General features: G+C 42.9%; 1 protein-coding gene and 1 long non-coding RNA gene across 7 annotated transcripts in view; one reads left to right on the top strand and one right to left on the bottom strand.

The window, feature by feature from the left end:
* LOC134909477 (uncharacterized) overlaps positions 1-14943 on the bottom strand; it is a 289430-nt gene that overhangs the window by 88120 nt on the left and 186367 nt on the right. The gene's annotated exons all lie outside the window — the stretch shown is intronic.
* The window catches only part of MELTF (melanotransferrin), a 273777-nt gene that overhangs the window by 235960 nt on the left and 22874 nt on the right, over positions 1-14943 (top strand). For 3 of the 4 annotated variants that reach the window (XM_063916364.1, XM_063916363.1, XM_063916367.1), the window contains exons 11-13: positions 598-792; positions 2022-2178; positions 9174-9238. In XM_063916364.1, coding sequence (XP_063772434.1) covers positions 598-792; positions 2022-2178; positions 9174-9238 — 417 coding nt within the window. The remainder of the gene's footprint in view (positions 1-597; positions 793-2021; positions 2179-9173; positions 9239-14943) is intronic. The other variant, XM_063916366.1, reaches the window with a different exon arrangement.

Here is a 14943-nt window from a genome sequence, read left to right as displayed (position 1 = left end):
ACAATCTATGGTCCTAATTCAGACCTGATTGCAGCAGTAAAAATGTGTACTGCATGGGGAGGGAAGGGGAGGGGGTGCAGATATAACATGTGCAGAGAGAGTTACATTTGGGTTAGTTATTTTGTTTCTGTGCAGAGTAAATACTGGCTGCTTTAACTTTACACTGCAATTTAGATTTCAGTTTGAACATACCCCACCCAAATCTAAATCTCTCTGCACGTTACATCTGACCCACCTGCAGCGCACATAGTTTTGCCCATTAGAGAACAATGTTCTACCACATGTACACGCACACACACATTCACACTAGGGTTAATTTTGCTGGGATCCAATTAACCTACCAGTATATATATTTTTGGATTGTGGGAGGAAACTGGAGAACCTTGAGGGAACCCACGCAAGTACGGCGAGAATATACAAATTCCACACAGTTAGGGCCATAGTGGGGATCGAACCCATGACCTCAGTGTTGTGAGGCAGTAATGCTAACCATTACGCCTTATGACCGCTGACTCATATAGGAAGAATTAAATAATATATCTGCTTTGGCTTTCATATCCAACTACATCTAATTTACTGTTCTCTTCATTCTTCTAGAAAACAAATCATCTGATAATTATTATGCTGTGGCTGTGGTCCGTAAAAACCCTCTTGATGCTTTTACCATTAATGAGCTGAAGGGCAGAAAATCCTGTCACACTGGTTATATGCGCACAGCCGGCTGGAATATCCCAATAGGTGTCCTGACTAGAAAGGGCGTCATCAGACCAGATGGGTGTAATATTGCCAATGGTGGGTTGTTATTCATCCAGCTTTAACCTTCTTTCTAGCCAACAAGCCAGGTTTTAAAATAAAAAAATAGTATACCATTTAACTGTACCTTTTTACCAAGGTGAGTGTACTAGGGTGGTTCAATAAGTAAGGTAACAAGCCTTGTCACCTGGGTAATGTTCTCTATTTCTGAGGACTGCCCAAAATCTGCCGGTGCACTAGAGAAGCCCCCCGGTGTGACCAGAACATGGCGCACATGCAAAGTACACAGTGCTGCACTGGGTGGCACCACCCATAGTGACACCACTGAACATATAAACATAAATGCAGTTTCTTGCATGTATCCACCTTTAAATGGGTACCTTTATTTATAGCCTTTTTAAACCGTTAATTACATTTTGGTTCAGAAGAACCTGTATAGTACTGTATATTACATGACCAGCACAAGACATGGTGGTAAATTTACTAAGGTGGGAGGTTTTTAGAACTGGTGATGTTGCCCATGGCAACCAATCAGATTCTACTTACCATTTATCTAGCTGCTTCTAGAAGATAATAGATATCATCTGATTGGTTGCTATGGGCAACATCACCAGTTCTAAAAATCTCCCACCTTAGTAAATTTACCCCCTGGTATGCACTTATTTGAAGATGCCACATCTTTTCCTAAAAGATATGTCACACAGTGTTTGTGTCACATATCACACACACATCAAAGCCTGATCTATTACTCAGCTTGTTAAGATTAGTCTGCTATGGAAAGGGCTTCTCTTAAGTTCCACATAGTGGTTTGGCCTCCTAATTATATTATAGTGTTGTAGACACCTGTACATTGTTCAGTCTAGTGAAGTCTCTTAAATATTTATTATCTCCCGAATGCATGCAACTTGAAATAAGTTATAGATTGCTGCCTGCGCTCAGGTATGTTTATTCCATTATATTTAGCTACAAGGGGGAGGACCTGCATGATAACTAGTCATGCACCCCACCCCACCCTGCGCATTACACTGTATGGGGTAGAGGCATGATGACGCGATTCCCAATCTGGGGGGTTTGTCTACTCACCTGGGAGACCTTGAGAACTCTCTCCAATTTGGCAGTCACGCAGACACGCCAGGAGAATAACAAGTATAGTTAATATATGATACCTGTTTACATTATGTCCTATATTACTATATTTTCTGATTTTATTTTTTTGCATTATAATGCCTAGTGACTAATGAACATTTGATTCTGTCTTTGCATCATAGCTGTTAGTGACTTTTTCTCTGCAAGCTGCGTGCCAGGGGCAAACCAAAAAGAGTTCTCAGCTAAACTTTGCCAACTCTGTAAGGGTGATGGGTCTGGAAACGGCAAATGTGAAAACAGCAATAAGGAAGAATATTATGACTATTCAGGAGCTTTTAGGTAAAGAAAAACAAAATGCAAATACTGTATTGATTCTTTTTGACATATATATAATAGACTTTTTTGGAATTATTTTCTTTTTACAAAAACAAGACATTCCATCACCTAGCAATAAACATGGATAAAAATGTGACAGCCACTTTAGCAGCAGCACACGTCAAGATATTACCTTGACAGATTCAGACGGATGGGAAGTCATACTGTATAGTGCAGCAGTGCTAGAAGCCAGCATACTGCAGCAATACAAATATACTTAAAATAGACCTTGGCTGATAGTGAGGATATTGAAGATCATATAAATCAGGGCCTACATTTTTAATGAGTTGAAAGACTATATTGCTAAGAGCCTTTGCAAAATGCATTGCAATGAAGTAGAAATAGCAGTTTTGAAATATTGCATTTAATATACATTAGCAAAAGTAAACCGGACACTACCAAGAATCTTATGTAAGCACATTGTATAGAAGCAATTTCAGATAAAATGCTGGCACCACATTTTCAGTTTCAGTACACCAAGCCCCCACTGGCAGACACATCTCATGTGGCAACAATCCCAGTTTTCATGTAACAGTCCAGTTGTGTTCCAAAGGTACAGTGCCATGGCAGAATTCGGGTAGTCTGGCCATACCATGGCATAGCCTAATATATCCAGATTTTCTAGTTGGGAACATTTGCAGATATATCATTGCACAGACAGCCTGTAGGAAGCACTTCATAGAGATCGGAATGGCAGCCACAACTCACACAACAGGGTAAGCAGTTACAATACTGCTTATCAGGATCCCAGCCGTTAGTATACTGACAGCGGGATCCCGACTACCACTGAAATGCAGACACCAGAATCCCGTCACCACAGGCTTTTCTCCCTCTATGGGTGTCCACGACACTCATAGATGGAGAATACAACCTGTGGCAAGCGCAGCGTGTTGCTAGCGCTCGCCTCATGGTTGGCATCCCGGTGACCGGAATCCCGCTGTCGGTATACTGACGGCTGGGATCCCGGACGCGGGTTTTACGTACCGATCCCCACAATAGGGCTAACTACATTTATATACATAACTCGCACCTTTCCATGGCAAGCAAGACATTAAAACACTTTCCTAACTTTGAGTCTAGAACAAACTATGCTGCAGTGCAAGAGTTGCAAATATATATATATATTTTTTCCATGCAGGGTAAATACAGGCTGCTTTTGCATGCAGCCCATAAATACTGGAGAGCTTTATTTTTGCACTACAATTAAGATTCAAGTTTGGACACGCCTCTCTCAAGTCTAAAACACACTTCACATTTAAATCTGTCCCAACTGCGGTGCAAAATGATTTTTTCAAAGTGGAAAATGATTGAACTCCGTATCAGCTCCTATGTCCACTAAATGTATTGTTTGTGCAGCCAGAAGGATGATTTGGTAGATGGAAAGTCACTGTTAAGCTTGCCACACACTATGCAATTATCAAAATGATCAGCCAATTATCTGATCGTGTCGATAACTGCACAGTGTATGGCAGTGACCGAGCACAAATTATCGCTCTGTTGGTCGTGAGAAATCTTACTCTCAAGAGACACCCCCACAAACTAGTAGTGTGTCTAGGTGCAAATATTTAATGTCACATCAAAGTTCAACTATGATAACCCTTTAGAACCACCAGAGTTATATACTGTAAGGACCTTTTCTGATGGTTGTACATTACATTTCCCCTATCTCTTTAAATTACATACTGTGTGCTCAGCAAAGAGGGGTGCAAAAGCTAGGGTCCTGTTTAGGGACGGGTGCTACTGTAAGAAGTAATACAGTTGTGCTGCGTGTCCACGACACCCATAGAGGGAGAGTAGAACCTGTGATGAGCGAAGCTCGCCACTGAGCCCGCAAGGGGCTTTTTGCGCTCGCCCCTGCCGGCATTCTAATGACCGGGATCCCAATGTCGGTATAATGACCGCTGGGATCCTGGTCACCGGGATCAAATACTGATCCCTTGAAAACCACCCTTTTACTAAAATAAACTTTTCACTTTTTGTTCTGAAGTCCTGCTCAGCTTAGCCTCATTTGTATGCTAAGCTAGTGCTGAGAGGGGGGGGGATTAGGAGTGCCTTTATTACACGTGTGACTTGTGTGAATTTGCAGCTTTTCTGTACACTGGGTAAATTGTGCCTGAAATGCATTTGCAGGGCAACCGAAAGGTGCTAATGTCTAGGAAGAGATCTGATCTTCTTCAGCTCAGGCATTCAAGCTATTTTACTGTGTGAAAAGGTTGTGCGCCCTGCTGCGTGACAGGGAATGCCCATGAAAATGTGCCCTTTCCACCCCTTTACCTCCAATAATGAAATCACATTTTTTCACTGCTTGTAAAACAGTTTAGTTCCCCTGTCCTGTGCTTAATTTGTGCACATATTCCCCTGTGCTTACCAATAAATGTCCTCACTCTCTCCACATATTCCCCTGTGCTTACCAATAAATGCCCTCACTCTCTCCGCATATTCCCCTGTGCTTACCAATAAATGCCCTCACTCTCTCCACATATTCCCCTGTGCTTACCAATAAATGCCCTCCCTATCTCCACATATTCCCCTGTGCTTACCAATAAATGCCCTCACTCTCTTCACATATTCCCCTGTGCTTACCAATAAATGGCTTCACTCTCTCCACATATTCCCGTGCTTACCAATAAATGGCTTCACTCTCTCCACATATTCCCCTGTGCTTACCAATAAATGACCTCACTCTTTCCACATATTCCCCTGTGCTTACCAATAAATGACCTCACTCTCTCCACATATTCCCCTGTGCTTACCAATAAATGCCCCCACTCTCTCCACATATTCCCCTGTGTTTACCAATAAATGACCTCACTCTCTCCACATATTCCCCTGTGCTTACCAATAAATGCCCTCACTCTCTCCACATATTCCCCTGTGCTTACCAATAAATGGCCTCACTCTCTCCACATATTCCCCTGTGCTTACCAATAAATGCCCTCACTCTCTCCACATATTCCCCTGTGCTTACCAATAAATGGCCTCACTCTCTCCACATATTCCCCTGTGCTTACCAATAAATGCCCTCACTCTCTCCACATATTCCCCTGTGCTTACCAATAAATGGCATCACTCTCTCCACATATTCCCCTGTGCTTACCAATAAATGGCCTCACTCTCTCCACATATTCCCCTGTGCTTACCAATAAATGCCCTCACTCTCTCCACATATTCCCCTGTGCTTACCAATAAATGGCCTCACTCTCTCCACATATTCCCCTGTGCTTACCAATAAATGCCCTCACTCTCTCCACATATTCCCCTGTGCTTACCAATAAATGCCCTCACTCTCTCCACATATTCCCCTGTGCTTACCAATAAATGCCCTCACTCTCTCCACATATTCCCCTGTGCTTACCAATACATGGCTTCACTCTCTCCACATATTCCCCTGTGCTTTAAATGGCCTCACTCTCCACATACAGTATTTCCCTGTGCTTACCAATAAATGCCCTCACTCTCTCCACATATTCCCCTGTGCTTACCAATAAATGGCCTCACTCTCTCCACATATTCCCCTGTGCTTGCTTACCAATAAATGGCCTCACTCTCTCCACATATTCCCCTGTGCTTACCAATAAATGGCCTCACTCTCTCCACATATTCCCCTGTGCTTACCAATAAATGACCTCACTCTCTCCACATATTCCCCTGTGCTTACCAATAAATGGCCTCACTCTCTCCACATATTCCCCTGTGCTTACCAATAAATGCCCTCACTCTCTCCACATATTCCCCTGTGCTTACCAATAAATGGCTTCACTCTCTCCACATATTCCCGTGCTTACCAATAAATGGCTTCACTCTCTCCACATATTCCCCTGTGCTTACCAATAAATGACCTCACTCTCTCCACATATTCCCCTGTGCTTACCAATAAATGACCTCACTCTCTCCACATATTCCCCTGTGCTTACCAATAAATGCCCCCACTCTCTCCACATATTCCCCTGTGTTTACCAATAAATGCCCTCACTCTCTCCACATATTCCCCTGTGCTTACCAATAAATGCCCTCACTCTCTCCACATATTCCCCTGTGCTTACCAATAAATGCCCTCACTCTCTCCACATATTACCCTGTGCTTACCAATAAATGGCCTCACTCTCTCCACATATTCCACTGTGCTTACCAATAAATGGCCTCACTCTCTCCACATATTCCCCTGTGCTTACCAATAAATGCCCTCACTCTCTCCACATATTCCCCTGTGCTTACCAATAAATGGCCTCACTCTCTCCACATATTCCCCTGTGCTTACCAATAAATGCCCTCACTCTCTCCACATATTCCCCTGTGCTTACCAATAAATGCCCTCACTCTCTCCACATATTTCCCTGTGCTTACCAATAAATGGCCTCACTCTCTCCACATATTCCCCTGTGCTTACCAATAAATGCCCTCACTCTCTCCACATATTCCCCTGTGCTTACCAATAAATGCCCTCACTCTCTCCACATATTCCCCTGTGCTTACCAATAAATGCCCTCACTCTCTCCACATATTCCCCTGTGCTTACCAATACATGGCTTCACTCTCTCCACATATTCCCCTGTGCTTATCAATAAATGGCCTCACTCTCCACATACAGTATTTCCGTGTGCTTACCAATAAATGCCCTCACTCTCTCCACATATTCCCCTGTGCTTACCAATAAATGGCCTCACTCTCTCCACATATTCCCCTGTGCTTGCTTACCAATAAATGCCCTCACTCTCTCCACATATTCCCCTGTGCTTACCAATAAATGCCCTCACTCTCTCCACATATTCCCCTGTGCTTACCAATAAATGGCCTCACTCTCTCCACATATTCCCCTGTGCTTGCTTACCAATAAATGGCCTCACTCTCTCCACATATTCCCCTGTGCTTACCAATAAATGGCCTCACTCTCTCCACATATTCCCCTGTGCTTACCAATAAATGACCTCACTCTCTCCACATATTCCCCTGTGCTTACCAATAAATGGCCTCACTCTCTCCACATATTCCCCTGTGCTTACCAATAAATGCCCTCACTCTCTCCACATATTCCCCTGTGCTTACCAATAAATGGCCTCACTCTCTCCACATATTCCCCTGTGCTTACCAATAAATGCCCTCACTCTCTCCACATATTCCCCTGTGCTTACCAATAAATGGCCTCACTCTCTCCACATATTCCCCTGTGCTTACCAATAAATGCCCTCACTCTCTCCACATATTCCCCTGTGCTTACCAATAAATGCCCTCACTCTCTCCACATATTCCCCTGTGCTTACCAATAAATGCCCTCACTCTCTCCACATATTCCCCTGTGCTTACCAATAAATGCCCTCACTCTCTCCACATATTCCCCTGTGCTTACCAATAAATGCCCTCACTCTCTCCACATATTCCCCTGTGCTTACCAATAAATGCCCTGACTCTCTCCACATATTCCCCTGTGCTTACCAATAAATGGCCTCACTCTCTCCACATATTCCCCTGTGCTTACCAATAAATGGCCTCACTCTCTCCACATATTCCCCTGTGCTTACCAATAAATGGCCTCACTCTCTCCACATATTCCCCTGTGCTTACCAATAAATGCCCTCACTCTCTCCACATATTCCACTGTGCTTACCAATAAATGCCCTCACTCTCTCCACATATTCCCCTGTGCTTACCAATAAATGCCCTCACTCTCTCCACATATTCCCCTGTGCTTACCAATAAATGGCTTCACTCTCTCTACATATTCCCCTGTGCTTACCAATAAATGCCCTCACTCTCTCCACATATTCCCCTGTGCTTACCAATAAATGCCCTCACTCTCTCCACATATTCCCCTTTGCTTACCAATAAATGCCCTCACTCTCTCCACATATTCCCCTGTGCTTACCAATAAATGGCCTCACTCTCTCCACATATTCCCCTGTGCTTACCAATAAATGTCCTCACTCTCTCCACATATTCCCCTGTGCTTACCAATAAATGCCCTCACTCTCTCCACATATTCCCCTGTGCTTACCAATAAATGCCCTCACTCTCTCCACATATTCCCCTGTGCTTACCAATAAATGCCCTCACTCTCTCCACATATTCCCCTGTGCTTACCAATAAATGCCCTGACTCTCTCCACATATTCCCCTGTGCTTACCAATAAATGGCCTCACTCTCTCCACATATTCCCCTGTGCTTACCAATAAATGGCCTCACTCTCTCCACATATTCCCCTGTGCTTACCAATAAATGCCCTCACTCTCTCCACATATTCCACTGTGCTTACCAATAAATGCCCTCACTCTCTCCACATATTCCCCTGTGCTTACCAATAAATGCCCTGACTCTCTCCTACCGTCTCCTACTAACGTGTGCAAACTTCTGCTTCTCTACAAGCTCCATATAACCCCATGTACTTTGTACCCATGTACTTTGCAATGATTTTGTGTTTTGATACAGACTTTCGTCATGTGAATGAGACCTTCTATGTTCCTTACGGGATACAGTCATTAGGTCGACCACACTTAGGTCGACATGGAAAAAGGTCGACATGCGTTTAAAAAAAATAATCATTTTTTGAACTTTTTCATACTTTACAAGCTACGTGTACTACGATTGGAAATAGTAACCTGCCTGAAGCATGGCGAGTGAAGCAAGCCATATGAGGGGACACGATGCACTAATTGGGGTTCCCCGGCACTTCACGAAGAAAACGACACCAAAAAAAGTAAAAAAGCTCATGTCGACCTAATGACCATGTTGACCTAATGCATGTTGTCCAATAGTGGTCGACCTAATGACTGTTGACCTAAGTGTGGTCAACCTAATGACCCATACCGTTCCTTACACAGCAGCCTCGAGTTGACCCATCATGGTATAGGAAAACCTGGGCAAACAGATGACCACATAAACATGTTTATGTTCTTCACTATTTACTTATACAATGTTTTCTCTTGTAGCACGCACTGAAAATTATTATTCTCTGTATGTTACTGCAGGTGTTTAGTAGAAGCAGGAGAAGTGGCGTTTGTCAAGCACTCAACAGTTTTTGACAATTCTGACGGTATTTATATACGATTTGGTGTATAACACAAAACAATTGTGTTTATCAGAACAGTAGAGAGAAAACTATACAGCAGTTGTCATTTTATGGACATCCGTAGAAAATCATTTATTCTTAGCTGTCAGTTTCCACATATCACATAAATTATATAGTGAAACTTTTACTTTTAGTGTCATTAATGTATTAAATATTAATGCAATCCATTCATTTCCAACAATAAAATATACAAATGAATGAATATTATATTCTTGAAGTAAACACTTAAAACTATTTTTATTCATATTATGTGAAATAAAAAAATACAATCCTAAAAAACCATCTTTCATTCAGCACACAGTATATCTCCAGACATGTAGTAGTGTACATGTATTGGCTTTCTATAGATCTACCAGGAAATGGGCCTAATTCAGTAAGGATTGCAGATTCCGTTTTTTATCGTTTGCTAGGGGCCGCCCATCGCAAAGCTGCCATTTTTCCATTGGAGCGGCTGCGTGTCGTCAGCCACCCTGAAAACGCCGCCGACACGCCACTATTTCCCTGATGCTGCTTCTAGAATGCTTGGTCGCAACCCCGTGTCCACCCCGTAAATGCCTCTGCCTGTCAATCAGGCAAAGGTGTTCGTAGTTAATGCGATTCAATCGCATTAACTGCTCGCGCACGCGCAGGACGGGACCTGCGTGTGCACGGAGCACACCTTTCTCATTGTGATTGCAATGCGAACTGAATTAGGCCCATATCATTAAATCACATCACTATACAATTGATACACACACACACACACACACACACACACACACACACACACACACACACACACACTTCAGTTGTGTTTTTGTTTGTTTTCTAATAAAGCCTACAATAAGTAAATAAAAGGAAGAAAAACTTTGATTGTTTCACACACATTATAATTGGGTTGGGTACGGGATGCCGGCAGTCAGAATACCGACATCGGCTACCAACGGTCAGGATCCTGGCACATTTTAGTAAGCCTGCTAACCCTTCTCCTTACCCTCCCCATAACCCTCCCTTCCTGCAGCCTTACCCTCCCGTTTCACAGTCTAACCCTAACCCTCCCCCTAGTGCCTAACCCCACCACCCACACAGATCCTAACCCTAAACCTCCCTGGCACACTTACATCTAGGATGCTGTGGGGATTTTGAGCGGTGTAGGGATTCTGACCACCAGCATCTTAACCGTCGGGATGCCAACTGCATCCCTTATTATTTACATCTGGCAGAACAGGAATACATTTGCAGTATATACACAATGTATGACAGGATTTTTTATGTCATTACAGTCAGGGGTGATTTAAGAGAGGAGGGGGCCATGTTCAGACTCCATGTGGACCGCCTCCTCTCCGTCAGCAGCGCTGTAGACTCTGGCAGCTTATTTTGTGCCAGAGTCTACTGCGCATAAGCAGAGCTTTGGGAACATGGTGCCTCTGCCTTATTTCCAGAGAAATATCTACTGCACATGTGCAAATCACCAGGAAAATGGCCACTGCGCCATTTTCCCACTGATTTCTGTCTGCAGTACCGGTGGCTGCTGCACTCCCTGCACCCATTATAGGGGATCAGTATGATTTGGCAATGGACGGGATTGTTGGTATAGTGCGATGGATCGATACCATAGGTGTGCAGTGGGGAGCCTTAGATAAAGTATTACCTCAGGAGTTACCTTGTATACAGACAGAACGAGACTTGAGATGTATATCTTGTTTATATAGTACTGAAATAGCAGGATCAATACAACAGGTTTCAGTATCATCAGCTTATGTCCTTCTCCCTCAGAGACTCTTCTAGAAAGACACATGTGAGGTAAAACAAACAAGTACATAACATATGCAACAGACAAACACTACATCTCTGTGACTATACAGCGCCATCTGCTGCCCCTGTACGGTAACTACATGCATATAAACGAAACCATAGTCTGTTGTCCATATTTCAACACCCCTTCTCAACAGACTGGGTTTCTTCAGTTAGACCCATCTTTGACGTAAGTCTCCAATGTCTCTCTCTGGTAAGAGGCTTAGTCATGATATCAGCTGTCATATCTTCTGTTGGGCAATAGTTCAACTCTATAAGACCTTGTTCCTGTAGATCCCTCAGGAAGTGATGCTTGACATCAATGTGCTTGGTTCTTGGGTTCACTCTTTCTGTTTGCGCTAATGCAAGGCATCCTTGATTATCCTCATATATCTTGATAGGTTCTTCTTGAGGCATTCCTAGGTCTGATAGTAGTTGCATTAACCATACCACTTCTTGACTGGCGTGAGCTGCTGCAATATATTCAGCTTCTGTAGAAGATAGTGCTACGGTAGACTGCTTCTTGCTTGTCCAGCTGATTAATCCTTCTCCAATAGAGAATAGATATCCACTTGTGGATTTTCTGTCACTTGTGTCTCCAGCCCAATCTGCGTCAACGTATCCTGTTAACTTGTGACTTGTGTTTGCTGAGAGCTTAAGCTTCTTGTTAATCGTTCCCTTTAAGTAACGAATTACCCTCTTAACTGCATTCCAATCCATCTTGGTTGGTTTAGAGACTTTTCTGCTTAAAATCCCGACTGCTGTGGAGATATCTGGTCTGGTGACGGTTGCAATGTATAGCAATTTTCCTATGGCTTTTCTGTATAGATGGTTGTCCTCTAACAGGTTGCTCTGATCATTTGGTTCCTTTTCATAACTTGTCTCCATAGGAGTGCTTGCTGTCTTTGCATCTTGCATACCAAATTCCTCAATGGTTTCCTGAATTTTGTATTTCTGACTTAGTGTGAATGTTCCATCACCTTCTCTTGAGATTTGCATTCCCAAGTAATGCGTTATGTGGCCGAGGTCTTTTGTTTCAAACTGACGGTTTAGTTCTTGTAACAATTCAACTTCATCCCCTTCTTGTTCGAAACAAACTAGCAAATCGTCCACGTAAATTAATACATAGAACCATCTTCCCTCTATCAACTTTGTATAGAGACATGGGTCTGCTTTGCTTCTGATGAATCCCTTTTCTGTCAGAACTCCATTTATCTTTGTATTCCATGCTCTTGCTGCTTGTTTAAGACCATATATACTCTTGTTCAGTTTACATACGTGATCTGGGTTCTGAGAATTCACGAAGCCTGGTGGTTGTTCCATGTATATATCTTCCTTTAGTTCACCATGTAGGAAAGCCGTCTTTACATCGAAATGTTTCACTTTCATACCCTTTATGGCTGCTGTTAGGAGTAAGGTTCTAATGGTAGTGTGCTTCACAACTGGAGCAAACGTTTCATCATAATCTTCTCCAAATTTCTGTGAATATCCTTTAGCAACAAGTCTTGCCTTGTATCTTTCTATTTTTCCTTCAGAATCATACTTGACCTTAAACGTCCATTGTCGCTGCGTAGAGTTAGCATATTCCTCTTGAATCTGTTTCTGGTCATGTTCACATAGTCTTGCAGCTTTTCAAAGACTTCATCTTTACTTTTTATTAGATAAGTGACTGTGAACCTGGAGTAGTCATCAATGAATGTCAGCATATACCTTTTGTCTCCTACGGTTCGCGTTTTCATAGGTCCGCATACATCACTATGTACCAGGTCTAGTGGTCTGGAAGCTCTGTTTTCACTTTTCTTAGGAATTGTTGTTCTTGTCGCTTTCGCTTTTATGCAGCATTGACACTTCATCATTTCTGAACAGTCTGACACTTTGAGATCCCTGGCTAGGTCTCTCTTCTGCATTTCCTTTATGCAATCTGGGTGTCTGTGTCCTAATCTTCTATGCCACTTGTGAATACAGTCAGCGTGTTTCTGTGTACTCAGCTTTGCCTGCTGTGCTGCGATATCCAGACAGTATAAATGTTCTTTTATTCTGGCTGTAGCTAGTGTTTCTCTTCCGCTTTGGATAAAACACTTATTATTCTGAAACTTTACAGTAAGTCCTTTTTCTACTAGATTCTTTACTGATAGCAGTGCTCCCTCAAGCTTGGGAACATATAGCACATCTGTTACGGGTATTTCTGCATAGCTGCCATTACCCTTGGAGCATAGGAATTGACCATTCCCTTTCCCTTCTGCAATGATATTTGTTCCATCTGCTAGGTAGATTGTTTCTTTATGGTTCAAATCAAGTTCAGTAAAGAAGTCCTTGTTATTTGTCATGTGACTAGTCGCTCCTGAGTCTACATACCACTTTTCTGATAATTGGTTTACTGTCGCTTTAAATGTTCCATTCCACTTGTGTGCTCCTGTATCTGTAAGTGTGGCTTTGGCTCTTTGTTTGTGTAATCTTTCTGGTGGTTTGTGCTGCTCTGTCTTCCATATGGTGCAATCTCTTTTCAGGTGACCCACTTTCTTGCATCTGAAACATGCTCTTGTTTCCCTGGTGTGTGGCTTAGTGTCCGCCATTTTAAGTGCTTTCTCTGTGTCACTTTCAGTATTGCACTCTGTAAGCTCCTTTCTGCGTTGATACTCCTCTATGAGCCTGTTCTTCACAAAGTCTGGTGTGATTTCTGCTTCAGGTCTCATTTCTAGTGCGTTTATTAGTGCACTGTATGTATCTGGTAAACTGCAAAGGAGGATGGCTACTATGTGGTTGCTTTTGATTTCTTCTCCCATTGACCTGAGCTGTATGGTTATCTCTAGTAGTGCACTGATGTGTTCTTGCATTGTCTTGCCTTTATTAAATCTCATTTGATATAATTTTCTTAATAGGAATAGTTTGCTGTTCAAACTTGCTCCTTCATGCACTCTCTGCAAAGCACACCACATGCCTTTAGCTGTACTCTCTTGTCTTATGTGTATAAGCTGTTCATCTTCCACTAGTAAACTTATAGTGGCTCTTGCCTGTCTGTCCTTCTTAATCCACTGCTGATCCTCTCCTTCAGGTCTGTCTGCATTTATAACATCCCATAAATCATCTCTGGTTAATAGCATTTCTACTTTAAACTTCCATGTTTGATAGTTCTCATTAGAAAGCTTGCTAGCAGCTAGTCTGAGATCTGTGTAATTTGCCATAACCCTTCCTTGTATAGATCTCTCTATTCTTCTGTGGTATTAAACTTGTTTTTACTCACAGTTTTCTTTCCAAGGTTCTCCTGGGTTGTTTCTTGTGTGTTACACAGTCTGCTGTCTGCGCCTGCTGGGACTTGCAGTGCGACTCGTGATCTGGATGCTGCTTGGGATGCACTCCTGAAAACTTTATCTTGTACAGACTCCAGTCTGGGCCCATAACCTGTTGGTATAGTGCGATGGATCGATACCATAGGTGTGCAGTGGGGAGCCTTAGATAAAGTATTACCTCAGGAGTTACCTTGTATACAGACAGAACGAGACTTGAGATGTATATCTTGTTTATATAGTACTGAAATAGCAGGATCAATACAACAGGTTTCAGTATCATCAGCTTATGTCCTTCTCCCTCAGAGACTCTTCTAGAAAGACACATGTGAGGTAAAACAAACAAGTACATAACATATGCAACAGACAAACACTACATCTCTGTGACTATACAGCGCCATCTGCTGCCCCTGTACGGTAACTACATGCATATAAACGAAACCATAGTCTGTTGTCCATATTTCAACAGGGATGCCAGCGGTTAGAATACCGACCGTGGCACCCCGTCCATCAGAATCCCAACAGCCCCCCAGTAAGCCCCCTAACCCTCCTCTGCCCCCTACCCTAACCCTCCCTTGTGGGTGTCTAACCCTAACCCTCCCCACTTTGTGC

Source organism: Pseudophryne corroboree, chromosome 4, assembly GCF_028390025.1.
Source record: "Pseudophryne corroboree isolate aPseCor3 chromosome 4, aPseCor3.hap2, whole genome shotgun sequence".
NCBI classification, from domain to species: Eukaryota; Metazoa; Chordata; class Amphibia; order Anura; family Myobatrachidae; genus Pseudophryne; species Pseudophryne corroboree.
This window is presented reverse-complemented; position numbering and strand designations above follow the sequence as displayed.